The following is a 26706-nucleotide window of genomic DNA, read 5'->3' as shown; positions in this document are numbered from 1 at the left end:
GGGTGTCTGAGTTTGGCTCTGATAGCAGTAAAGGGAGAACCTAACACCCTCGTCAAGCCCCACAGTCTTCAAAACACTGACAGAAAGGGAAAGGATCCTCCTTAGAGCTTTCATTTTTGAAAGCTAGCTGCCTCCAGTTCTGACTCTGCTTTGCAGTATACACTTCCTGAACATGAAGTCCTTAGCACTGTTCGAAGCCCTTCCTCCCTACCTGTTTGCCAAAGGGAAGAGTTGGTAAATGTTAAATTCAATAGGAAAATTACTGCAAGGCCCTGGCCATAGAGTTTCCACAACTTGTGTTAGAATGTGACCTGTACTCTGGCAAGCCAGAGGCACACAGTGTTGGTTTTGTCCTGTAGTACTTTTCCTATACAGATGGTGAAGGTGAAAATTTTCTCCTCTGACCCAGTGTCTGAGGTAAATAAACTGTAAATAGCTTCGGAGAGCAGGCTAGGATGTGAAGAAGAGAAAAAGGGTGATTTTTATTTCTTTTTTTCATTTCTTGGGGAGGAGAAGAGGAGGATACCCGTCAAATCCTAAATTAACTCCCTCTTGCAAACATAGTTTGAGGAGACATTATCAGACTAAAACCACAAACAGTTTGCAAAAGGAGCAGTTTTCCTTGTATGTAGCTACTCACACGTTACTTAATTAAAACAGTAGATGCTTAATGTTGCGCTCACTTTTCCACTCTTCGTGGTACTTTGAGTTTTTCTGGGAGGGGGTACTTTGCTGGGCATGGACAATGAGGGCTTGTGTCCATGGTAAGACTACTGGTTAAAGCCAAAGTAAATACTGAAGTGGTTATAGTTATGCCGACATGAGCCCCTATATGAACATTCGCACTCAAACTGTTCTAAAATTTAACTTCTATTTATTGGAAATGGGTTTAAATCTGAGTGGAAAGAGCTGCTATGTTACTGGAATAGGAGTGTCCATCTGGAGGTCTCTTCCAGTTTAATTTATTAAACTCTGTTTTCTGAAAAGAGTGGCAGGAGTTACTTTTTTTTTTTTCTTGTCACTCAACCAGTCTTTCCTGGTTGTGTCACAAAGACTTTAGGTTGTAAATCTTGCAGGAGAACTTTTTTCTTTAGTTAAATTCTAGACATTGTTAATCAACTCTTGAACATGATGTTGCCTTCTTTTTAGTGAAAATGGCATTGATGTAACCTGTCCCTTTTGAGAGAAACCTGCTGTTTAAGTCTTTTCCCGAATTACTAGTTTCAGGCAGGGTGTGTTGGCTTTGGGTTGAGAGTTGCCTGCAGGGAATCTCTTGAACTTCCTCAGGTCCTGCACCTGGGGAGGAAGAACCCTTTGCAGTGGTGTAGGCTGGGGAGCAGCTCTGCTGAAAAGGCCTCGGGGGTCTTGTGGACCTGTGACAGACAGAAACCTGAACGTGAGCCAGTGGTGTGCCCTGGTAGCAAAGGTCAACTGCATCCTGGGCAGCATGAACAGAAGTAAGCCAGGAGATCAAGGGGAGGGGTTATTCCCTTTTTGCTAGGTACTTGTTGGATCACATCTGGAATACCATGTCTGGTTTTGAGCCCCCTTGGTAAAGAAAAATGTTAACAGGCGTGAGTAAGTCCAGCAGAGAGCCATGAAGATGATGAGACCATGAAGATGATGAGACGTTGGAGAATGACGGGTTAGAATTGTACTCTTTGCCAGCCAGCTCACCTCTCCTCTTCCTGTGGCCTTGCACTTAGCACATCTTCTTGTAGCTCCTGCTTCATCTTGACTGCACAAATGTTTCAAACTGATCCCCTCAAAAAACGTGATCTGAACCTGACGCCAGGCCAAGAATAATGCTGATAGACTCAGACTCAAATAATAGCACTGTGCTCACTAACCTGCCTTCAAAAAATACAGAAAAAAAATCTGCACTGCCTCAGTCTAAGGGCCATGTGGACTCCAAAGCTGTGTTCTTGGTGAGCTAAGTGGAGCTGAGTTAAGGTGATCCACTCTCCTCACCCTATGAGGTGCATACCGTGGACCAGTAAGGATCAGAGGATGTAGTAAAAACACTTTTCCAGGACAGGCAAGTGAGGAGAGTGATAACATCTCATGTGGCGTGCTCTCACCATCAAACTTACTTGTAGGACGTGCAGAGAAGACATATTGGTCTGTGCTTCCCCTCTCCACTAGCGCTGTTGTAGGAGGAGTTTGGGCAGACTGAAATTGCTTTTCTGCAGATATTGGAGGTACTGCTTTACCTCACCTACTGTAGGCCTTTTCCAAGAGGAACCAACACAGGACACTGCCAGCACAGCGTCTTCCATGTGATGCCACCTTACCATCAGTTTATCACAGGAACAGTCTCGTCCCATGGCCTTGTCTCGCTGTACCAGACATGGCACGAGCTTTGGCTGTTCTTTCCATGTTTCTCAACCCTTCCTAACTGTCGTCACCCAGGGAAAGGACAGTCATTTTTTCCAGAACTGGGAAGATATGCACCATGGGCAACAGACCACCGGTGGTGGTATCTGCAGCAGAGATGGCCTTAGCATCTTGAAAATGGATTAAGAATGAACAGGGTCCAGCAGATCCATCCAGCTGAGTTAGAGCACTGAATTTTAACTGTGTACTCAGCTTCTTGAAGTCCTACAAACTGTTTCTTACAGAAGAAGTACTTATAATGGGGAATATCCTGACATGCCTCTTATGGCTTCAGGAGCTCTTGCTGCCGGTGGGAAGTCCTACTCACATTTTTATTTGCCTGTTTTTCTTGTGCAGGGGTTGTCATTAAAAAAAAAAGGGAAAAAAAAAAGTATGTGCCTGTTTTTCCATACAGTGGTATTGCAAACTCCATAGCTGCTCTTATTTTCAGGGGGGATAGGTGGACTGGTTCAGGTATTACAATAAGAGTAAGTGCTGATTTTGTTTGATCTTAAATTTTAATAGTTTTGAAACAAATAGAGATAATTGCTTTTGGGAATGGCTTGGGTTGTTTGGGGTTTTTTTTGGTTGGGTTATTTTTTGAGGCTCAAAGCTGGAAAAACAAAGGTTTGCCAAATTGCTAGTCATAGGGCATGTTTCATCCAGGGCGGGACAAACTTTATTGCCTTTGAGAACTTTTGGAAATGCTGCAGGGTGGATAGTCCTGGAGACAGCAGTCCATCCTTTGTGCCAGAGCTTTGTCTCATCAGTGTCTTCATAAAGGTCTACTGGGATGTGAATTTACCTTCTGCATAACACCATTACAGCCTGGGCAGTAAAATGCCATTTTTTTCTTCTAGCAGTAGAAGATCAAGAGATTGCTCCAGGTTCACATTCACGTGTCTCGTGTCTATCTGGAGGGTGTTAGCTGTTTGGGTCTTCCAGGGTGAATTTTGTCAAGGGCCTGCTGCCCTACCAGGAGCAGGGTGGAGAACCCCAGGTGTGGGAGATCTGATTGACTGTTGGGAAGGTCTTTCCCTAGGCAGCCCTCAGCGGAGGGCAAGATCAGGTAGTAACAGTCTTTGGTGTGCTGTGCCCTTCTCTCAGGATGGTGGTGTGTCCATGTAGTAGAACTTGTGTGGTCTGACCGTCCAGGAACTGGAGACAAAGACATGACAGGAAGAGCATCCTTCAGCCCCCTTGTCTAGCCTGGGAAAGCAAAGAAGGGCTAGCTATTGAGGGCAGCTAGCTTTTGAGGGCAGAGCTACAGTAACTCTGTCAACCACTGTCTTTCAACTTTAAGGTTTTTTCTGCTAGTCAAAGTTCTGGGCTTCATGAAGCAACTCTGAGCAGTTGAGGAAACAGCCTTTCATTATGTTAATAAATTTCTCTGAGATTGAATGACTCTGTTTTTACTTTTTTTTGTCAAGGAAATTGTGTTTCATTTGTGAACTTTGGGTTTCCATTGCACATCCCTGCAAACATCTCCCCCACTAATACATTTTGGGCTTGTGTGCATGCAAAGCTGAATGGAGAAAAATCTCCTGGCTGAGACAAGGGAGCAGCCAGCATAATACCAAGACTAATTTGACGTGCACACAGCTGAAGCTTCTCCTTTCCCACCCCAGACCGTAGCAAACCCCTCCACATGTCCCTACTGATCTTATGTGAGGTTGGAAGGACTGGGATGAGGCTTGCTGAGGGAAATGGGCCCATGGACCTGATTCTGTGGGAGTTGTGTACTTGCTTTAAGGGTTTGCAGGATCCTTAAGACTAGCTTGGACCTGACAAAGAGTATGGTGTAAGATGGACTCTGATGTTCTTCAGGATGGCCACCATCATCTTCGCTTGGTTTGTGTGACACCTAATTGCAGTATGGTCCCACCGCACAGCAGGAGCTGCTTGGTGCCACTGCAACTCCAGTGATGACCATAAAGCCATTTTCACAGTTCTCTGGTATTTTAGGAAGTTTGGAGCTGTTCACTGTCTGTGGAGCTGGAGTGTGGGAGGAAAGCAGAACAAGACTGGTGAAATGTGGGAGGCCCAAGCAAGTGTGCTAAAACAGGGGCTTGAGTGGAGGAGCTGCAATCCATAAAGTACATGGAGCAAATTTGACTTAGTCTGTTCTACCAAGTCAGCACTGTGGCTGTTTTAGTCCAGTTAAACACCCCTGCAAACTAGATCTACAGTGCAGTCTGACCCAGGGTCTTGGTCAAAAGCAAACCCTGAAGTATGACTAAACCCAGCCTTGCTCTATCAGAGGAGAGCAGTTAATAGCAAAGAAACCAGCCTCTATCCACTTGCTGAACTTTCATTATTTATTGTTTTAACAGACAGGAATAAATATTCAGCTAATAAGCTTCCTGTCCTTAAGTGATTGTGTTCTTCTGATTATAAATAAACTTAAAATCTGAATTCTTGATTCTATTTTAATTTAAAACAGGCTAAACCCCATGGGAATGATATCTTCCGGTTGCATGAACTAGAAAGGGTTCATGCCCTGATTCTCATCTGGAGGATCATATGATGACTTGGGGTAGAGGTATTTTCCTGAAATAGCTTGGAGTAGCTCTGGGGTTTGGGATGTGCCTCCTTTCTCCCTTCTGTGTGCCCTCCACTAACTACAGGTATTTCTGGCTTCAAGTAGGGTGGAGGATGCTGTGGGGCCTCTGGGCCTCTGGAGCTGGAGGTCAAAAGGCAGTTTAGAGCAGTTGATGGGGGCTTAGCGTGGCCTTCCAGCACCCTCCCCTTAGAGGTGTGTTCAGTGCACTCCTGTTTCACAACATCTTTGCTCCGTGGGACCTTTCGGAGTGTTTATACTCCCAGAGGAATATAAAGGGATTGTAAATTCTCAGTGCAGCTTGCCGAACTGTGGCCGCACAAGCCATGTCCTACCACAGAGCTGTGCTTTCCTGCCTTCTGGCCAGGAAAAACAAGCACAGCCCTTTATCTCAAGGGGCTTTGCAGTGGGATCTGCCATGACCACGTGAGCGGCCAGGTGTTGGATGTGCAAAGTCCTGGTCCCAGGGAGGGATGCTAGAAGGGAGCAGCTGGGATGCGACTTGGCTCACTTGCCCTGTAACTCGAAGGCTTGAAGATCCCAGGTGGAGATGAGCCTGTGGCTCCTTTGGGAGTGTTTCCACATCATTGCTGTCAGAGACGTGGATCTGTGCATCCTGTTCCAGTTTGTGCAGCTATGCTACTCAACCCCAAGGAAATAAATATTCTTCAGATGCTGCTTTCAGGGAGGATGGCAGAGGCCATAGAGGGAGCAGGAGGGTTTCTCCCACCTCACTGTTTGAGACCGAGTGTTTTTACAGAACACAGCATCTGCACAAAGTTCCCCTCTGTTTCACAAGCTTGTAACCTCTGTGTCAGGGAACAGTAAGAAAGCAGGCTGCCTCTCCCAGAGCTTCAGCCTCACCGCTCGCTGGCTGTAGCCGGGTGAGGGGAAGGAGGTCTGATACTGATGCTGGTGTATGCCAGGCATCCCTGTCTTCCCCCACCGCCTCCATACACAGGGCAGTTGTGCGGGGCTGTGCTAATTGCAGGGTGGAAATTGGAGGCAAGTGTCTTTCTAGGCCCTGGCTATAATTATCCATGCTGTAGTGCAGTGAGGTGGTCCTTCCCTCTGTTGTTATCGGGGGGCTCCTCTCTGTGTCTTAGCAAGAGCCCCTGATCCCCGCACGAGTGATTCCCAGGCCATAGGGTGAGGCAGCCGGGCTCTGCAGCTTAAATGGCGGGCTTGCAGGACAAGCCAGCAAGCAGAGCCAAATCCTGGTTATTCAAGAAACAGGACCTTCACGGTTAGCTTACCTTAGGCCGTTCACCTTGAAGTGGCCTGTCTTGCCTTTTCCAGTGGGTGAACTGAACAGAGAGTTCAGTCCTGTTTCTGCTTGGTGACAAAGCTGCTGTAATTCCTGTGAGGTGGGAGGTGTGTGAGAGGGGAATGGTGTGCGAGCATGCCCGTGTTAAGGGGGTGCTCTGTCTTTGTGGGGAGGTGGAACTCTGCTGTGTGCCTTAGCAAGGGCTTACACCTCTGTGGAGCTGCTCTGAGTTCTGCTGGGAGCTGGTTGCACTTGTAAGAAATAGGTTCTGCCTCTGTTTGACTCGTTTACCAGCTGGGAAAAGGCAAAGGACCGAATTTTTGTGTTAACCGGGCTCTTTGTGCTCTCATTTTCCCAGGGCAGCCACTGACCACAATGTTGATAACACCACAGCAATCCTTAGAGAGTGGCTGAAGAACGTGCAGAACCTCTACCACGATGTGGAGTGGAGGCCGATGGAAGACCCCCAGTGAGTACTGCAGTCAGGGGCTAGCCAAAGCTGTTCTCTGTATGTGTCAAATGTTCTAGGTTTTCTGTTTTCAAATCAGGAGATGTACTCAATGTCCAAGCATTAAAATATGGAGGTATGTTTTGGAGGGGGGACACGACTATCCCATTAAAATTGTATTCTTACGGAGTCCATAAAAAGATCTCTGACTTCAGTGAAGCAACTCACACAGAACTTGGGAAAAGAAAGTATTTTCCATTCAGTATTTAGCATCTGCAGCTGCTCTCTTTGCCTGGTAAACAAATCACATCAAAAGCTACAGGGAATAAAAACTGTCATTCTTTATTTGCAAGGAAGCACAGAAATCATATCCCATTCCCAGAGTGTCTATGAAAGTTCTGTCCGAGATATCAAATATTCAGTAAGTTCTGAGCCAGAAAACTAGATTTAATTCAGTATATTATGCTTTTGCATGACTTGCAAGATCATTGATTTGAAATATGATGTTAGGTGTGTTGGGTTTTTAATGCTTTTTTTTTTTAAAGATCAGCTGTTCCTTGTTCTGTTCTGTTTTCTTTTTCTTCCGTCAGGGAAAAGTACATCAGTTTCCCCTTTCTTTAGGCTTGCTTTGACATTCAAGGTCCTCTGTGCAGTGGTGGGGCACTTGTGGTAGAAACCCACAGGGAATGCTTGTTTTATTGACTTTTTTAATCCTTTCATTGGAATTGAGGTTTCTTAATCCTGTCAAATTTATCTTATTTTAACTTCTGTAAAAGGTTTTTGAAATCCTTAGCTCCTTCACTGGCTCATGCTGGCACTGTTTCAAAGTCCTGAATTTTTATTCCACATAGGGATCTGTCCCTGTGTTTCCTTCCATCATTGTTACCAAGCGTTTGCTTTTGGACCCAATCCTGAAAACAGACATGCACATAATTTTGCTCACATGACTGGGCTCATGGGGTTGGGTGTTTGTAGATTTAAGAACTGTTACGGGGATGTGTTAACAGTTACTAATAATGTCCATACCCCGAGGGAATCTAAACTGCCTTCATCTTCACATCCTCAGCTTTGTTGATTCTACTGGGCTTAAGGAAGCTGCATGTACAGTCTTAAAGCCTAGCAGAGGACAGATGACTTTCTTTCAGAGGGTCAGATGAGGTAAATCTGCTGCAGTTCATTTTAGTGGGGTAACCTCTGCTTACGTCAGCTAAGGGCCTGCCGCTGCAGAAGAAACTCCTGGGTTTGATAGTGCTGTTTTGCTTGCGGCCGCTGGGTCAGCAGGAAATGCTGCAGTGCTGCTTGTTCTCCAGTGCCCTGTGTACACATGCCAGCACGAAACTTGGAATCGTTCTCCCTCAAAACCTCTCTTGGGTTGCCTGAGGTGACTCTAACACTGTTTTTCTTTTGGAAAGAAGGCAGCAAGGGAACTCTTTTTTTTTTTTTTTCTTTTTTTGACTAGTGCAATAGAGCTCAGAGATGGGTTGCAGTCACTTTTTTTTCATTGCTAGGTCTTACCCAGAAGAAATTGGGCCAAAACATTGGCCAAGCTCCCGATTCACTCATGTGATGAAACTCCGCCAGGCTGCCCTGCGTGCTGCACGAGAGAAGTGGTCAGACTACATCCTGGTAAATACAAGGTTTGATTTATTCACTGTCCTCAGGCAAAAGCTTTTCAGGTAGTCACTCTGATACTTGGGGCTGCCAGAAAGTTTCTTCTCCATCTAAAGACAGAAGCTCTCTGCAGTGAGATGCTGTGTGTCATTTCTTAGTCTGATGAACAAGAGGCTTTGCAGCCAGGGAGGTAAGTCCCCGGTAAGGCTTTCTCCACAGGAGTCAGGACTGAATGTAGTCCCAGTGGTGGGTAGGTACCCGCGAGGGTCCCTCAGATTGAAACCCCACCTGTTGTTGATGAAATGTAAGGGAAATAGTTCTGCAGAACAGTTGTGGAAAGCTGTGTGCCTTTGGTCACCACAGCACCAGGTAATGGTGGTGGTCCCAGCCTCTGAACAAGGCAAGTGTGTGAGGCTAGTTTTTAAGAGTTCTCCTTGATCATCTTCAAAGAATAAACCTGCCCTGAATTTTCAGCAATGTTATTTTCCCTCGCAGCTCCCTTGCCCCTGTGCTGGAGTAACATTTTGTGGAGCCAGAGAGAAGCTCCGCATCTTTTCCCAACCTGTGGCTTTGGTTCAGGGGCAGCCCCCGTGGTGTTCACCCATAACAGCCAAGCGTCCTAGGGTATCAAAGCCACCATCTCCGTGAAAACCACATACCTCATTCCTCTGGCTGCCTTGTTCCCAAGAAAGCGTCAGGGAAAGCATATTGTTCCAGCTGATAACAGATTTCTTTTTCTCTTCCCCTCTTCCTTCTCTAGTTTATTGATGCAGATAATTTACTGACCAACCCACAAACGCTGAACCTGATGATAGCTGAAAACAAGACATTGGTGGCACCAATGCTGGAGTCTCGCTCTCTCTACTCTAACTTCTGGTGTGGCATCACCCCCCAGGCAAGTGACCGGGTGAATGGTGCTGGCTGATTGTGCAAGCTGTGTTTTCAGAGGCCTCTCGCCTTGGGTCTGTGAAGCAGTGGGCGTTGTTTCTGTTCTGTGGCCTTTCCCATCTGCTTTTGTAGTGTCCTCCTCCTGAAAAGAAGCCGCTGTATCTCTGAGGCATGCAGAGGTGATGTTAGTGTGTAGAGAGTATAGTGGTTGTCATGCAGTCATCTCAGCTTGCACCTCTCTCAGTGGCAATCTTGGGTGGGTGTCTTTGGGAAAGGTCCGTGTGTTTGTAGGGAGTCTGGGAATAAGGGTAGAGAGGACACTGCAGACTATAAATGTTTTTCAGGCTTTGTTTTCTGACCGAGCTGTAGGTATGAGCTAAGCAGTACATGCTCTGCATCGGGTGTGCAGGCACATAGCTGAAACTTGCTTCCGTATCTGAGATTGCTCACTTGAAAAAGCTGAATATGGAGGAAGCTGAGCTTGCTTAGCCAAAAGTCCTGGGAAGTGATACAATCCCACTAACTACATAAAAAATACTGATATATACACACCAGAATTTATGTGAGGAGGTTCCATATGTTTGTGTAATGGCCTTAAAACCCTTGATACATAATTTGAGAGTAGCTTTCCTGTATAGTGATGCTAATCCGAGAGGAATTTGCTTTTCTTTCTACAGCTCTCCATTGTTTATTTTTCTGACGCATGAACAAGATTTCTGTAGTGGGGCAACACCCTTTGCCTTGTAGGGAGTGCGTGTGCATGTGTGCTGAAGTGTGTATGTAAAGGGTACTGGGTGTAAAGGACAGAAGTGCTGAGCCTAGAAATTAGCTTCATGTTACTTTCTCAAATCACATATACTGCAGAAAGTATCAGATACAAAAATGTTGTGTAGTAGAAATAGCAGCATTTTTAGAGCCAGAACAAGGTTGAGCTATTACTTTACAAGTTGATTCACATCACTGTGGTGTGTTGACCCTGGCTGGTAGGTAAGCCCCCACCCAGTCGCTTGCTTGCTCCCGCCCAGCGGGATGGGGGAGCAAATTCGAAGGAAAAAAGCAGAACAAAACCCCAAACTCAAACCCAAAAGCAACTCTCATGGATTGAGATAAAAACAGTTTAATAGCTGAAGGGGGAGTCAAAACTCCAAAGAAACAAGTGATGCAAAACAGCCACTCACCACCAGGAGACAGATGCCCAGCCATTCCCCGAGCACCGGCTATTTTGGAAAAACTCCCCCCAGCGCTGTTGCTGAGCATGATGTTATATGCTGTGGAAAATCACCTTGGTCAGTTTGGGTCAGCTGTCCTGGCTGTGTCCTCTCCCAGCCTCTTGCCCACTCCCAGCCTGCTCGCTGTGGGAGGGCAGAGTGAGAAGCAGAGGTGCCCTTGCTGCTGCACACGCACTGTTCAGCAGCTAAAACATCGGCGTGTTATCAACACTGGTTTGGTCACCAGCCTAAAACACAGCCCTGTATGGGCTGCTGTGAAGAAACTTAACTGCATCCCAGCCAAACCCAGTACAGTCACCTTGTCCATGAAAGGATTTCGGTAAGAGAATCAAATGTATAGAGGGGCAGGTCTATTGTCACAGTCATTTTTTGCTTTTTTTCACTCTTCTCCTTTGAAATGTTCTTGACTAAGCTCTAGATGGGCTTTCCAAGACGTTCAAGCTGAAACGGGGACTGTAGTTAATGCTTTTTTTTCCTCCCAGGTAAGCCTCATTACTGAGATCAGCTTTTTGACGTGTTCTCCAGTCTGCTGCTGGCGTGTGTCTTGTCATCCTTTGGGGAGGCGGAATCCTAAGCTGCACGTCTCCTAGAATAGCAAGAGGTTTTTTTGTTCTCTTGAAAATTTTCCCTTTTTGCCCACATTTGCCCTGGAAAGCTTCAGGATTTCCATTTTCCTTCCATCCCTGAGTCTTGCCTTTTCTTCTTTGTAAAGACAAGCTTGCTCTGCTGCATGGACAAATGTGTTTAAGCCTGAGCTGCGCATACATCTTTGAGCTTCCCTGGGGCATGTGAATATGAGTACTTTAGAGAGGCTCCACAGTCCTGCCCATCCCTACCCTCTTGCTTTATTCCAGAGAACTAAGCAGATACTAGTTATTGTTGTCATTGCTGGAGTGAAACAAAGAGCAGACTTAGTTTCCCACTTCTTCTGGTGTAAAACATCATTGTTCCTTCCCAGTGATACCAAGGACACAGGGAGGGACTACAGGCAGAGTGAAACATAACAACTGTACTGGGTTGGCCCAAAGGTCCATCTGATAGCAGTGGTTTGTAGCAGATGCCTAGGGAATAGAATAAGAACATGGCAAACTAGTGAATGAATGATACTTTCCCAAAATATTTTTCTGTCCTCTGGCAATCTCCTTCTCTAGGATTTCTTGAGGAAGGTCTTTGTCTTTAAAGCTCTGAGTGATTTATTTTTCTTTTACAGAAATCACTATCTGAATCTTTTTTTTTTTTTTTGGCACCAACGTGATCTTATGGCCAGGAGTTCCACAGTTCAGACTAACTAATTGAGTAAAAATAGCAGGAAAAGATCCTGAACTTTCCAGATTCTTGGGAAGTAAATATATAGATAAGAAAAGGGGGGGGATGTTTACTTGTTTTTGTTTTAAAATGGAGACATAAACTTCACAGCGAAGGTATTGTCCTTTAAGTTTTTAAGGTTAAGCCCTGAGACAGCCAGGTTTTCCATGGATGTAAATCAGCGTTGCTCCACAGCCTGAAGTGGATCTCAGCCTGTGTGCACCAGCCTCAGCCCTGGCCCCTGGTGGTACCTCTGCGGTGGTAAATTTCCATCATTACCAGCATTAGCTGAGGAAAGGAGAGGGGAAAAAACCTAGCAGCAAATGCATCTTGCAGAATTTGGTGAAGAAAGCTGCTCAAATGAAAAGGAAAGTTCCCACGTTAGTTTTTTTTCTTAGTTGCTGCTGGTTGTTTCTCGCAGTCCCACAGCTTCATGCTCTAAGCCTTGCTCTCCCTGGGGTCTTGGGGAGGGTGTAACAGCTGGAGCACACCCTGAACACGGCCTCCGGCGCCGAGCGACGGCGAGCCAAACCCAACTCCAGACAGCTTGACATTTAGCAGTCATGAAGCTATAACCTTAGGAGAGCACGGCAACAGTGCTGACAAGTTGGAGTCTTTCTTGACTACATGGGATTTATGAGCAGTGAAAAGCCCCCAAACCCCACAGTGAGTGACTGGAGGAGGAAAGACTAGTTTCCAGCATCTTTCACCTGCGGGCATTCTGGATGTATATTAAAGGTTGAATGTCTTAACCCTTCCTTCAGTGGGAATGCTAGTAAGGTCTCTACCTACTCGTTCCTTTTCATGAAAATCAGACTGACTGTTTTTGAGATACCTTCTGACCATGCTGTGAGGCCCGAAGTGCAGAGGGGAGGATCAACAGGTACATAAACAGACATTTTTTATACATAAAATACATAAAGATACATAAACGTACCACACCATGCTTCTACACAAAACCAGGGTAAAGTGGTTCTGCAGTGATTTGCTCAGTTGTTGCTAGGATGCTCATGGAAAATATAACGTAAAAGTAACTTTAACTTATTTTAGTGACTCATCATTTCTGTAAAGACCAGAATCTGCTCTGGATTCAACCGTTAGCTGTGGCTGGATGTCTAATTGGTGCATTAAGATTTTCATTCTGGAGGGATTCAGTGTATTTATTTCCAATAGCTTTAGACATATTACACCTGCAAAACCAGCCGTGAGCCACACAGCATGAGTGTTGCACCCCCACTGCTGGAAGGCTAGAAAAGCCCCTGGTGGCAGAGAAATGAGCTGACTGAAGTGCTCAGGAGTATTAAACCTGCCTGCCCTGGGATGGAGGAAGCAGGAATTCTTGCACAACTGATGGAGACTGAGATGTTGCCTTCGCTGCAGTGAAGCAAATGATTTTTTTTAAAGTCACGGTCAGAAATAATTTGCAGGTCCTGTTCTGTGAAACACTGAATGTCCTTTGTGCGTGTGGAACATGGAGGATGTCATGGATGCTCAGCATCTTCTAGGATCAAACCTGAGAGTCTATGTGAAAAAAAGGTGTTTGAAGAGCCAGAGAAAATAGTCCAAGGCTTGAAGCTCTATTGAAAGGGAATTTTTGCAATGGAAAGGCTTGGATTTCCACTAGCTGCTAAAACAGAAAGTCAAGCTTTAACTTTTGGGATGGAGATTGTTTCTAAATGCTTGACTGAGCCCTTTCCAAATGGGAGATACTTAAAAATCTGAGAATTGAGAACTGATCCATCCCTGCTGGGGAGGGCTAAGTGTGAGAGCTCTTGCTAAGGAGCATCTATGAAACAGAAATCTCTTGTAACAAGCAGCCCCTTCGTTGTGATTGCAGGGCTATTACAAAAGGACCTTGGATTATCCCCTGATTCGGGAATGGAAGAGGACAGGCTGTTTTGCTGTCCCGATGATTCATTCCACATTCCTTATTGACTTGAGGAAAGAGGCCTCCACCAAGCTGATGTTCTACCCCCCCCACCAGGACTACACCTGGAGCTTTGATGATATCATGGTCTTTGCCTTCTCCAGTCGCCAAGCAGGTAGGTCTGGAGCCTTTGCTGGGCAGGATTCACTAGTAGAGACGTGCAGACCTCTACTTCGAGTTCACAGGCCAAAAGTCCTGCGTTGACTTCAGTGGTAAGTTAAGACCCTGTTCCCTTTCCTATTTCAGACCTGGTCAGGGATAACCAGCAGCAAGGGACTGGCAATGCAGTTTTGAGTCACAGCTAGCTGCAAAGGACATGGGAGCCATTCTTGGGATGGGTACAGTGTTTCAGAGACAAAATGTGTGGCATCCACCCTTGATTTGTGTCACAGCAAGACAGTAGTGAACGCAGGTGAATGCAGTGAGAGTGGAAGGTATTTGGAAGTCTGTAGGTAAGGTATCTAAAGTCACCACTTCCAGGAGATCCATGATGAAGGGGGTGAGGGCAAGAAACTCTTTTTAAATGTAGCAGCCCTTGTGGAAAGCAGAAACCAAGTTGCTTACTCACAGTGCTGATGAGGCTTCATGGCAGCTGAGCAAGAATTGTCTGAGAGGTAGGGGGATTTTGTTCTGTCTTTTTTTTGAAAGCAAAATCAGTGCAATTTTCAGGGGAATGATGTGGAGCCTGTGGGCTGTGCTGAGAGGAAATCTCTTGCAGGCAAGATCAGGTTAGAGCTGGTGTGTGAGCAGTAAAATCTCTGCATACTTGACATTGTATCACTGGTACTTTGGGAGAACCAGTCAAGCACTGAGCTGCCTCGAGATCCTTGGGGCATAGCAAAGAGAAAATGTGTACCACCCCAGCTGATACTGGAACCAGTTTCTAACGGACAGTGGGAGGATTTCAGTTAGACCTGAAGTACAGGGGGTCCTTTCAGGCCAGGTCACAACCTCAGTGTCCTCTTCCTCTGTCTGGAATGGCTGTTGGTGTTTGCAGAGAGCTCCAGGTGTCTCAGGGAAATCACTGTCTCTGAAGTGCATGATACTGCTGCTACTGCTGCTTGTACTTGCAGTGAGGATGTTTAGTCACGTTTATTTTTGGAGAGTGGATCTGCTGGGTATTCCATCTCCAGCAAAAAGTCCTGGCTGGCAGACCCGGTGGTAATGGCCGTCTGTATTGTTCTTTGCCCTGCTGTGTTGAAAAGGGGAAAGTTTGGGGTTTTATAAGGAAAAAGGGACTGTTGAAACCTCAGCAGCGCCAATGCAATGCACTTCTGTTGAGAGTTTCACGACTGGTTTGGTGGCTTACTGAGGTGAAATAGTAGTTGTTTGTGGGTCCTCAGAGTGATGTACTATTGGTGTTACCTGTCTTCTGTTTGTAAAAGAAGCAAAGTTAAAGCGGGAAGAAAGGGCTGTTTGTGAGGGACAGACAAGCAGAGAGAAAGCGAAGAAGTATAGCTTGTTGTTGTTGGCAGTCCCTTCTGCAGAAGAAATGGGCTGAGAAGACTGCCTTTCCCACCCTTTCCAGACCAGCACAGCAGCCACCAGCTGTTGGTAGCTTTCCTCTTAGTGATGCTTCTGGTTTGAAGTTCTTGACAGCACTGGAAAAGATGGTGTTGTCTTGGCAGACTAAGCAAGGCTTTTTAAAACTCAGCTACAACAGGATGAAGGGCATCAAATGAGAGAAAGGAGTGATAGAGGAGAGGCAACAAGAGCTGAAATTAGAGCCCTTGGGAGGCAGAGGTGAGATGTGAACTTGCAGGGCACCTTTGGGGCGCTGACTTTGAGGGTCAGGACATCGGTATGTTGGCTCCAGAGGATAATTGAAGTTTAAGTCTGGGTAGAAAAGTGGGCTCCTTCAAATCTACCTGCCCCACTTGTTCCCTCTGACAGCTCTTCCAGAAATGCGGCATCCAATGAGCGTGGTGACTGCATTGCATTAGCTCCAAATGCTTAAGGAATATTTCAGGGATTCAAACCCATCATTTTTTCCTTCCATCCTAGAACACTTTAGCTTTTTCCAGGACTGACATGAAAGGCTTTGCATCAGCAGTCTGGCCCATTTACCTGCTCAGATTGTTGGCTTGTGTCCTGGGCTGAGTTTTGTCACCCAGGGTAAAAGGATGACATCCAAGTTCAGAAATGTGAAAAATGTATGGACTTTGAGGTAATCATCTCTTTGGGGTAATTTCACTTACTTCGTTGAAGTCATAGATGATGTTGGCTTTTGTCGAGGCCAAGTACTGTACTTAACACCTCAGATCAAACCATTGATTTCCAGCAGTGAATCTACTGCTCGAAGCAACTGTTTTGTGATTCCCCAAAGAGACCATCCCACTTCTGCTGAGAGGACGTGTCCTGTGGTGGGAGTACTGACTCAGAACAGAAGTTGGTGCGGGTGTTTTATTGACAAAGGTGGACTCTGTAGAGCCCCCTGCACTCGCAAGGTAGCATCTAGCCAGCCAGATCCCCTGAACTTCCTTTCAGCCTGAGGCTCTGAAGACCTAGAGCCAGCCAGCAGGAAGGTCTGGTCACAGGGTTGGGAGGGAATTTTAAGTTGCCTAGATATGGCTATAGGTTTAGGGCATGGCTGTGTATCCTGGTGACTGCCTTACAAAGGCTAGTAATAATACAAATATCTATAGCTTTTCTGTCCCTTGCAGCAATTGTTCATTTTATTATAAAAACAGCACTGGAGAGCAAGTCCCCCTCCCCAGTTTGAGGTAGCTTTACCATTCTAAAGTAGCTTTTATCCCAGAAGGAGCAGAAATACTGGCATGAATCTATGCAGATTAACTGTGTTTAAGCCAGCGGAAGATAAGAACGGAGATCAGTGAGCCAGATAAGATTAGTTGATTAGATCAGTGCCAAATCCATTAATGTCAGCAGGTAGTATTTTTTATTCTGCCATTTACCTAAATTGCAGCTGACAGCTGAATGTGTTTTGGCAAGCAGCGTAGCCAGCAATTTACTTGCAGAACTTAAAATGGTAGAAACACCGAGGTCATTAATGCAGACAATTCTGCTCTGCTAAAAATACCAAGGATTAGGGGGACTAATACATGAAAGCATCAACACACCAGGTAGTGTTTATTTCCTAGAGGGAGGAGGGGTGGTTGGCTTGTTTCATTTTAAAAAAAAAAAAAAAAAAGAAAAAAAAAAGAAAAAAGCAGGTTTTCATTTTTATTTTTATTTTAAATATGCTTGGCCAGTTGTACGGGTTCTAGCGGCTTTCAGACTGGTTAATTAATAAAGGGCCTTACCAGAGCTCAATGAAAAACAATGGAAATACTTTCCCTTGGCTTCTCTGGATGTAGCTTTTGAGTACGGTGCCTGATGTGCCACCAGGGCCAGTGCTGCTGCTGCCATTATAGCTGACAGTGAGTGAGCAAACCCTTGGTCAGTGCAGAGGGAGCAGCGCTTTGCTGATCTGCTGGGACATTCCTGGTGAACAATCTCAGCAGTGGGTGGGTCTCTCCCTTGCAAAGGCATCTGCTCCGGGGAGAGGCTTTGCATCTTTCTTCTCTTTGTTTTGCACCTTCAGATTCAGCTCCTTGAACAAGCAGTTGCAGAACTGCAGAAGCAATTGCAAAAGCTTTTGAGTTAGAAGGATGTTACCTCAATGCCCCTTTTTGAAAGCATCTTTTCTGCTTGCTGGTGTCTCTTTAGCATTTTCCTAATCTTCAGGGCACAATAAAAACTAATCCTGGAGAGGAAAGGACCATGTTTGGTGGAAGACTTGGCACTTCCAAGATGGTTATCATATATATTCCTCAAAGCCCTTTGCCAGCACAGGTGAAAATATGTTGGCTTTATTTTCTAGCCAAAGCAAACAGAAGCAGGAAGATGCTTGACTACAAAACCCGGACTGAATCCCTCGCTAGGCTAGTAACAGACCCCAGCTATGCTGATGCCTTGGGCCTTGCAGCTTCATCCCGTGTGATCCCAGGGGAGCTGAACTGCTCGGGCCCATGTTTGACCAACCATGTGCTGTTGAAGCCAGGGATTAGACTTGGCTCCTCCACCCTGGAAGAGTCATTCCATATTTATTGTGGTCTGACAGAGAAGCCTCACAAAGCTCAGACAAAAGCTTCCGTCACCCCTAGCCACGCTGAGTTTGAGTTTTACCCTCTCTAAGGCTGCCTTCACCCTAAGCTTTGAAAACTGTGTGTTTCCCCCACCTTTGAGCCCCATTTCCCCCGCCTCCCTGGTTTGGAGGCTGTTGCTGAGCCCTGAGTCTGTGTGGGGAGAGAGGCCCCATGTCCCAGGATCGCTGCTGCTTTTCCTTTGGAAGCCCTTTTGGCTCCCGTGCCAGCTGTTGCATTGCTTGAGGCTGGCTTACTCAGAGGGTGAAAACCTGGTCCTGCTGTTGGCTCTGGGTCTGTGAAGGGATTGTCAGGTGAGGTGCCAGGTCTGAGCGGTGCAGGGGGGTTTTGGGGATGAGGGTTTCTGCAGTACTCCCCAGTTACTCGCAGTAGTCCTGCTGTGTGTATCACTGTTTTTCCTAAAGGCCAGTTCTGCCCTCTGCTGTTTTCATAGTGTGAAGGCAAAGGCCAGAAGACCCTTTTCTCTGATCTAAGAGGGCTGTCCTCCATCTCTCCTAGGAGAAAACTGATTGCAGTTAAAAATACCCACTGTTAGGGAGCGAGTAGGAATTGGTTTCATAGGAAAGGCCACTTGCTGCCAGCCAAATAAACCAGAAAATGGTACTGTGATGTTTTTGAACTGTTTGCTTATGAAGCAGAACTTCTTGGGACTGAGGTCCTGGCATAAGTTTGGTTGTGGCTCTGCAGCAAAAGAGCAGCAAAATCCGCTGGTAGAAGACCTGACTCTAATTTCTGTTTTTCTGTGATCCCCAGGAATACAGATGTTCATCTGCAACCGTGAACACTATGGCTTCCTTCCCATGCCCCTGAAATCGCACCAGACGCTACAAGAAGAAACCGAGAACTTTGTGCACACGCTAATCGAGGCTATGAGTGAGTTGCTGTGCCCTGCCATGAGGGACCCCCCAAGTTCATGTTTGTAGAGCTCTCCTGCCAGCAGCCGAGCTGTCTTCCCCTTGGGAATCTGCATCCTGATCTGACTGCTCTCCTGCTGTTTTGACTCGCAGTTTTCCATTTTCCACCGCTTTTCTACTCAGGGCTGTAACCACTTCACAGTCAGGTCAACCCCATTCACAAAACCCCTTGATCTCCCCATATTAAACGCAAAAATGCGTCTTTAACGTGGAAAGGATGCTGCAGAACCTCGTCTTTGTCATGAGGTTTGTCTGGCACGTGGCTGCTGGCTTCTGCTTTGCAACATGGACGCTTTCTGCTACACCCACTCCGGCGCTGGCTTCATAACCCAGCTCTCTGGGGCTTTTTAGACCCAGTGATAAAAACACATGCAGATATATCAGTGCAGCTTGTACATGAGGGTGATGCTGGGGATCTTTCCTCTCTTTCAGTCGATCGTCCTCCCATTGAACCCTCTCAGTATGTCTCTGTTCCTCCGAAGAATCCTGACAAGATGGGATTTGATGAAGTAAGGAACCTATTTTGCTGCCCTTGTCTTGTCTTGTCTTCCTATTTATCACTTAGAGGATCTGGGTTCTCCCTGTAGCTGAGCTTCCAGCCATTTCCCTTGGAGTATATTATCTTTTCATGTAGTTAGCTCTTTCCCAATCACTCATCTTTTGGACTTAAAGTTTTCGCAAGGAGAAAATAGCCATCCTTTTGTGGAGAGGGCTTCTGCCGAGCTCAGGGAAGCAGAAGGGAAAGGGCTCAAGGAGCTTTCTTTCCCTCTGGCATTTGCTGTGGAGAAATGAGGCCAGTCAGGTCTGCGGGCACTTAGTAGCTGCTACAAGACTCCTGTTCAGAAGTGCAGGTTTGTGTGCAAGGGCAGTGCCCAGCGAACCTTTGGGCTTCCTGCCTTGATGGTATAGATGTTTTAATCCAGCCAGGAGGAGATGACAGAAGTGAGGCTGAAAAACAGGTTATTTAACTCCCCAGTTCTTGTGCTGTTTCCTCTACATCTGACTCTGCAGAGCAGCTTGACAGTCTGCAACAAAAACTGCTCTTTTGGGAAACCTCTCCTGCTTTCCAGTGACAGAAGGGAACAATTTCTCTCACCTGAGAGACACACTGGAGAGCCTAGAGCAGCTGGGGGAGCCAGCTCACAGATGGGATCTAGCCCAAGCTAGGTATGTCCAGGGGTGGTGAAAATCATGTGTGCTGTGTCCTTACTGTGGCAGCTCTCCCCCGGCCCTGCTTGGTCACCACATTTTTCTGCTATGGCCTTAAGTGAACTAGAAGGATGGTTGCTGACACTGCTAGTGCCCCAGGATCCTGCAGAAATTCCTTTCCCATCTCTGCCACACGTTGTGGAGAGAGCAAGCATTGAGGGGAGAAGGCTGGAGAGGGATCTGCTGGGCTTTAATTAACCAGTGTCCGTGTTATTCACAGAGCTAGCAACCCCTGTGCATGCAGCTGCCAGGGTGGCACCATGAGCGACGGGGTCCTGGTGATCAGGGGAGCCTTTGTTCTCTTGGTGTATTCTGCTACATCTGTTTATATGACTCGTAAAGCCTGAACCTGGTTTGGCTATGTGGGTTTGAGCGTCTGTGTTTAGGACACAGCTGGAGTAGTTTTTTTCCATGTTGTCCTTTGTGGCTGCACTTTATTTATCCAGTTTATTATTTTTGCATTTGTACTGACCTAGAATTTGATCCGCTTCTTACTGGGATGAGGTTTTGCTCCACAGGCTACAAGGCTGCACTTGTACTTGTCTGCCTGGGACTGAAAAATGTGCCTGACCCTCTGCAGTTTACCTGCAAATGAGGGCTTCAGCCCTCTGCCCTCCACCAAAGAGTCTGTCTCCTCGAGGCTTGGACGGAGCCCTGCCCAGACATCTCTGTTCCTGGTCTTGGCTCCCTGCTAGACTTTGTGCTCTGGCAGGGGTAGCAGCGGATTTTCAGTGCCTGAATTACGAAAATTCTCTCTTTACCATGTCCCTGTACTTGGATGGTGGCCCCACCGATAATCCTTAATACAGGCAGTGGCAGCATGGTGGGGAAGCATGCGGGTCAGTGTTCCTCTGGGACTGGAGGTGGAGACGACCATGTTACTCTGTGTTTAATATAAATCAAAACATCCTATATCTTGGGAAATTATAGACTTGGCTGTAACTAGTCTTCTCTCACCTTTATTCATCTTCAAAGAGCAAGTTTCCCCTGTGAACATTCATAAAAAGTAGTTGTTGGACAGAGAACAAGCCTCTAAGCTTTCAAGTCAAAACCAACCCAAATTTTTTGACAAGTTCTAAGCAACCTGGAATGAAAACACATCCACTATTTTCATAAGATCTGCTTTTCCAATGGGGCTGCTGGAGAAGAGTGGACTCCCTTTTCTTCTTCACTCCCAAGTCAGGAGGCTGATGTCTTTCTCTTCTATCCAGATTTTCATGATCAATCTGAAGCGTCGGAAAGACAGGCGGGATCGGATGCTGCGGACTCTCTATGAGCAGGAGATTGCAGTCAAGATAGTGGAGGCTGTGGATGGAAAGTGAGTTTTGGCTGGGGTTGCTGATGTTTGCAAAGAGGGGGTTGTGCGTTTCTGCTTAACACCATCTGCTTGGATTCCCTGACCTCCCTTCTGTGGGGAAGGGTGGGCTGAGGGGAGAGGCGAGTACCACTTTTATTTACCTAACAGCCTGTTTGGGGCAGTTTTGCTCTGTTTCTTTATTCTTTTTCAATTAGTCAGTCTCCATGAGAGAACAAGGGCAGCGTGGTTCAGACTAAGATGAAAATCAGGTTAAAATCATACTGATTTCTGTGAACTATAACACTTGCACACAGTTAAAAGGAGTCAGCAGTGAAAGTATTTGAGAGCAGTTATCTCCTGGGAAGATTTTTCATCCTGGTGCTACAAAGCTGTTGTGCTACAGTGTTAACCCTGACACAGCCCTTTCCAAGCTGTGTTAAGACCTTTTTATAATGAGAAATCAAGGCAGAAATTTTTGGTCCGGGAGTTGCAAAAAGGCCGCGGGGAGATAGGAACCCACATGCCATCTAGTGGTCTTTGAGACTTGGGTACACATCAAGACATCTTAGAAAAATAATCTAAACCGAGTACCTGACAAGTTGATGGTCCCACAAGAAGCCATTGGCAGAGTCGAGGATATGATTTGTCAGCTTGATTTAGAAATGTAAAACAAGAAGTTAATTTTTCTCTGGTTTTTGAGTGAGACAAGTGCAGAATTTCTCGAGATACATCTTCTCTGAACATCAGCAGCATTTCCCATGTTGCGCGTGTGACTTGAATTTACTTTTTTTTTTTTTGTTTAAATGGTGATAAATATTCTCTCTTTCTCAGAGCACTGAACACGAGTCAGCTCAAAGCTCTCAGCATCGATATGCTCCCGGGTTACCGGGACCCGTACTCCTCCAGGCCACTAACCAGGGGAGAGATCGGCTGCTTCCTTAGTCACTATTACATCTGGAAGGAGGTGAGGAGTTTGTGGGTGCCTCGGGGCACAGCCAGTCCTAGGGCAGAGCATCCAATACAACGCAGCTTTCTGGAAGCGTAGGATGGAACTATTTTCCTTGGTTTGTAGGGGATCATGCACAGGGGTTTTCTTGAAAGCTGTGTTCAGCTTTCTCGTCTCTGCTTTCCACTTGCCAACAGCTCTGAGTGATTTTTATCAGAATATTTTCATGGCACTTTTTGCACAGCATCCTGGTCGGAACAAGTTTGCTTAGGAGAAAGGCAAGCAGGTTTTGAAGAAGAGATGGTGTTAAAAAAAAAATAATTCTGTTTTTTTTTCCCTTGTTCTGCATCTGGACTGAAGCAAGTTCCCGTCCTCTGTTACCTGAGCTAAGAGATCTTGTTTGGGTGGTAAAAGCTGTAGCTTCCATCTCTGCCTGGTCACCTGGGGAGTGACACTTGAGAGGATCTGGGCTGTGCTGGTCAGAGATGCTGGAGTTACACAGCCCAACATCAACAGGAGGGATTATTTCAAGTAAGGTGTGGTGAGGGCAGGGAGAGGCCTTGGTACAAAACGAAGGCTGGGCAGTGGCAGTGGTTACCCAAGTAGAGGCAGCCCCTGCCCACAGAGGTGTTAGCTGCAGCACCTCCTTGCAGCAGGGCAGGGCACTGATCCAGAGAGCCCAGAGCCAGATGGAGGGGCTCACTGCTGAGAAGCCCAGCTGTGCTTCTTCTAAATCACTTCTAAATCACCAACACTCAGATGATGACATGGGAACCTACATGCAGGATGCCTTTGCCTGTGTGTTCTCTAGGCCCTCAGGGCCAGACTTTGGATACCCTAGGTTGTCCTCCTTCACACACTTCAGGAACACTTCCTTGCAACAAAGGGTTTTTTGAACAGCAGCTTTGGCAGCAGAGGCTGCTGCATATTCCCTGAGGAGGTGGTTGCTGTGGCCATGCTGGATGGTAGCTCATGGGTTCTAGATGGCGGGTTTTTCTAGGCTGCAGATGCTCAGCCACAGGGTATTCCCAGGCCTGTTCTCACTGGCTCTTCTCTACTGTCCCTGCCTTTACCCTCAGATGAGGGTAATAACACTTTCTAGGAGACTAAAGTAAATATATGTTCCTTCCACCATCTTTGCAGTTTGAAATCATGCATTTTTGTTTGGCACCTTGTCTTAATATCCTGGTATACTGGTATATCCTCATACTACCCATCTTTAAAGTGTCTCAGAATAAGCATCTAAAACTGTGATGTCTCTCCCAGCTGAGCTGTGAACCTGGGAGTGGTTCTCCAGCCTCCCTACCTGCATGGTCTAGAAGGCAGTGCCAGGTCAGGATGACCCCAGTAATTTCAGGGTGCAGGGAGTAGCCCATGTGTGCCACTGTAATCACGTCCAAACTCTCTTGTTTCAGGTGGTGAACAGAGAACTGGAGAAGACGCTTGTTATTGAGGATGATGTGCGCTTTGAACACCAGTTTAAAAGGAAGCTCATGAAGCTGATGGATGATGTTGAACAAGCCCAGCTAGACTGGGAGCTTATGTAAGTAACGGGCCCTCGGCCACCTGGGAGCCCCTGGGCATGCAGGGAGGTCAGCAGCATCTGCTGTGTCATGACAGAGATGTGGGTGAATGCTGGGGTGCAGGGAAAGGTGGCAGAGACTTCTCGGTGGCTCTTCCCATCAGGACAGCTCTGCCTTCTGAGGCAGACTGATGCTGAAATGCCTGCTGGGTGCCACTACTGCCCTGTGTGGGCAGTGCTGGTTGATCTCAGCAGTGTCTGGAGATGCTGCTGTGACAGAGGAACTGACTCAGCTCAGTCCTGAGGCTTGGACTGTGTCATCTTAGCTCCCTTACAAACTCTTTCACAGCTGTACCACCCACTGGGTTAAGAGTTGGATGTCTGGGAGTGGTGCAGGATAAGAAATCCGTGAGCCTGGTCAGGGATTACTTATTGGAATGACCCTTTGCTCTTCCTTGGTTAACATAAACAGTCTTGTGGTCCTAATTGCTGCAGATTCACTTTGGTTCCAATTTCCTTGGTCTTTTCGCCCTTTAAGCTACATTGGCCGGAAAAGGATGCAGGTGCAGGAGCCTGAGAAAGCAGTTCCCAATGTGATGAACCTGGTGGAAGCTGATTACTCTTACTGGACCCTGGGGTATGCAATCTCTTTCCAAGGGGCTCAGAAACTCATCGGAGCTGAGCCCTTCAGCAAGATGCTGCCTGTAGATGAATTTCTGCCAGTCATGTACAACAAGCACCCTGTGTAAGTAGGATGCCTTCGCTGCTCGGGTTGATGTGAACTGGGTCTTGCTGAATGATCTTAAGTCCAGTCATGTTGGTGTGTCTCACTTCTGTAGCCTGGCTGGTGGGGGACAGGGCTACTCCTTGTGCTTTTTGGTTGTCTCCAGCAGACTCCTGAGTCGGGTCAAAGGAGGTGACAGACCTGCTGCAGAGCGGTTATTGTTCCTGCCCGGTGAAGGGCCTGTGGCCTGGTTCTGAGACATTTGGCTGTCTCTGGTAACGGAGGCTTTGGCTGTATAAGTTGCGTGTGGTTGTAAGGCACATGGTTCTGGCTGCGGGGAGTCAGACTCCACCCCAGCAACTATCTCTGCTCCCTGGGACCTGTTTGCTCAGTGGATTGGCTTGTATCTCACAGTTACAAGCAGTGGCACTGAAGAACGTTCGCTCTGTTACTGATGATTTTTCTCTCCTCTTTAGAGCGAAGTACATGGAGTACTATGAGTCAAGAGACTTGAAAGCCTTTTCAGCAGAACCCCTGCTTGTTTACCCCACCCACTACACAGGGCAGCCGGGCTACCTCAGTGACACAGAGACCTCTACAATCTGGGACAACGAGACCGTGTCAACGGACTGGGACAGAACACACTCCTGGAAATCCCGGCAGCAGGGCAAGATCCACAGCGATGCCCAGAACAAGGATGCCCTGCCTTCCCAGTCATCTCTCAACACGCCGTCCTCCAGGGATGAGCTATGACTGCCCGCTTCCCCTGGGACTCTGTTGACAGCTGAACCTGCCTCACACTTTAGCTTTTCACCCTTGAAAGTTGTAGAGCAGCTCTTCATGTGGTCTCCTTCCCACTGCTTCGAATGCAAAGCACAGTGGTTGGACCTGACAACTAACCAAGTCGCTTAGGACTGGCTGGGAGATGAAGGAGGAAAAAGACCAAGTGTTCCAGACTGGCAGAAAAAAGGCAGAGATCTGAACAAAAGCCCTCTCAAGCTTTTGTAAAAAAACAACCTTGAATGACGTCTTTCTACAGTTCCTCGTGTAGAACACTGTATTTATAAAGATTAATATATAGAGGTGTACAAGTGTTAATACCTTTCTGGATAGCTGTAACTGGGCTGCTGTGTAACTGTTATTCCTTGTAGGTTTGTAGGCTTTTATAACCCTGTTCACTGATACAAACTTCAGGCAAGCGTGTGGGTTATTCGGTTTCGTTTTCCAAAGGGATCCCTGTCAGAATCAAGATGGTTTCCAAAAATGTTCAGTGCACTGGAGCCGTGCTCCTCTGTAGTATCTTCTCCCTCTTCACACTTTCATAGAAAACTACTGCTGGGTTCCCCTCTGCAAATTTCAAAACTTGCTAGATCCCATCTGAACAGGCCTCCCAGTCCAGAACTGATGTCTTGGCATGTCTAAAATCTTGGAAGCTAGCAGAGAAAGTGGAGGTTGCTGGTTGTATTTGTCCCTGCACTGCCTGAAGGGAACACAGGCGGAGTTAGTTTGTGTCATGTCCTGCTTCACCCCGTGCCTCAGTTTATTCCTTCAGGAAAATAAAGCCTGACAACCTATTTGCAGGCCTGTTTAATTAGGCCATAAAAAGCAAGTGTAGGACTTCTAGGAACTTCAAAAGTTTGGTTATGAACTGCTTGACACTACCTTTATAAAAACAAAACAGCCTACAGAGATGTTAGTGTTCTCAACAGCCGTGATAGAATTGCGTGTTACAGGACGGAAAGGCAACTTGCCTTGATATTTTTTTCATGTGAGGAGCAAACTTGTCTTTTTTTTTGGATGAGTTCTGATGTACTTGCTGTTGGCTAACATGTCAGCAGAGTATGGTGTTTATTTTTTTTAAAAAAAAAATGTTTCTCAGAGGCCAGGTGACCACGGACTACACTGCTTAGGTTTAGCCAGCGCAGACCTCGGGCTGCAGGCTGCTGGTGCAGAGGGAGGATGCCCTCCTGGGCTTGCAATCTAGAGACTCACCTGCTGGCTGCTGTACAGTTGAGCATGTGTGGCTGGTTTTTAAATTTTTGTTTGTTTTTAATAATTACTGATCAATGTGCTTTCTGCTAAAGAAGACATGTTATTACCTGTCAGCCGGTCTGATAATACATAGAACCTGGTGCAAGATGAGCACTGTGTGTAGTCTTCATTGGGTGGGAGTAGCTCTGGCCGGGGAAGGCCAGCTCAAGCTGTGTCACTCCGCCGTGGACTCACTGGCTGTATAAATGTGCCTGTTCTGCATCTACTGCCTGGGAGCCGTGTTCCTTCTGCTGCCCAGGCTGGAGCAGGTGCCCGTGCGATGGGGTGAGTCTGGAGAGCAGGTCTGCCGCGGGCCACCACGCACAGCCTGGGTCGTTCTTCTCTG

At 46.7% G+C, this 26706-nt stretch overlaps 1 protein-coding gene across 2 annotated transcripts in view; it reads left to right on the top strand.

The window, feature by feature from the left end:
- Positions 1 to 26472, top strand: part of COLGALT2 (collagen beta(1-O)galactosyltransferase 2) — a 56297-nt gene extending 29825 nt beyond the window's left edge. The window contains exons 2-12 of one of the 2 annotated variants that reach the window (XM_074877105.1): positions 6562 to 6672; positions 8160 to 8277; positions 9023 to 9157; positions 13522 to 13726; positions 18471 to 18590; positions 19064 to 19140; positions 21052 to 21158; positions 21969 to 22101; positions 23499 to 23626; positions 24144 to 24350; positions 24806 to 26472. In XM_074877105.1, coding sequence (XP_074733206.1) covers positions 6659 to 6672; positions 8160 to 8277; positions 9023 to 9157; positions 13522 to 13726; positions 18471 to 18590; positions 19064 to 19140; positions 21052 to 21158; positions 21969 to 22101; positions 23499 to 23626; positions 24144 to 24350; positions 24806 to 25082 — 1521 coding nt within the window. In that variant the 5' untranslated portion in view covers positions 6562 to 6658 and the 3' untranslated portion in view covers positions 25083 to 26472. Of the gene's footprint in view, positions 1 to 6561; positions 6673 to 7804; positions 8278 to 9022; positions 9158 to 13521; positions 13727 to 18470; positions 18591 to 19063; positions 19141 to 21051; positions 21159 to 21968; positions 22102 to 23498; positions 23627 to 24143; positions 24351 to 24805 lie in introns of those variants that run through there. The other variant, XM_074877107.1, reaches the window with a different exon arrangement.
- Positions 26473 to 26706: the final 234 nt, after the last annotated feature.

This window comes from Strix uralensis, chromosome 8, assembly GCF_047716275.1.
Source record: "Strix uralensis isolate ZFMK-TIS-50842 chromosome 8, bStrUra1, whole genome shotgun sequence".
Lineage (NCBI taxonomy): Eukaryota > Metazoa > Chordata > Aves > Strigiformes > Strigidae > Strix > Strix uralensis.
Note: the sequence above shows the minus strand (reverse complement) of the source record. Positions and strands in the feature narration are given on the sequence as shown.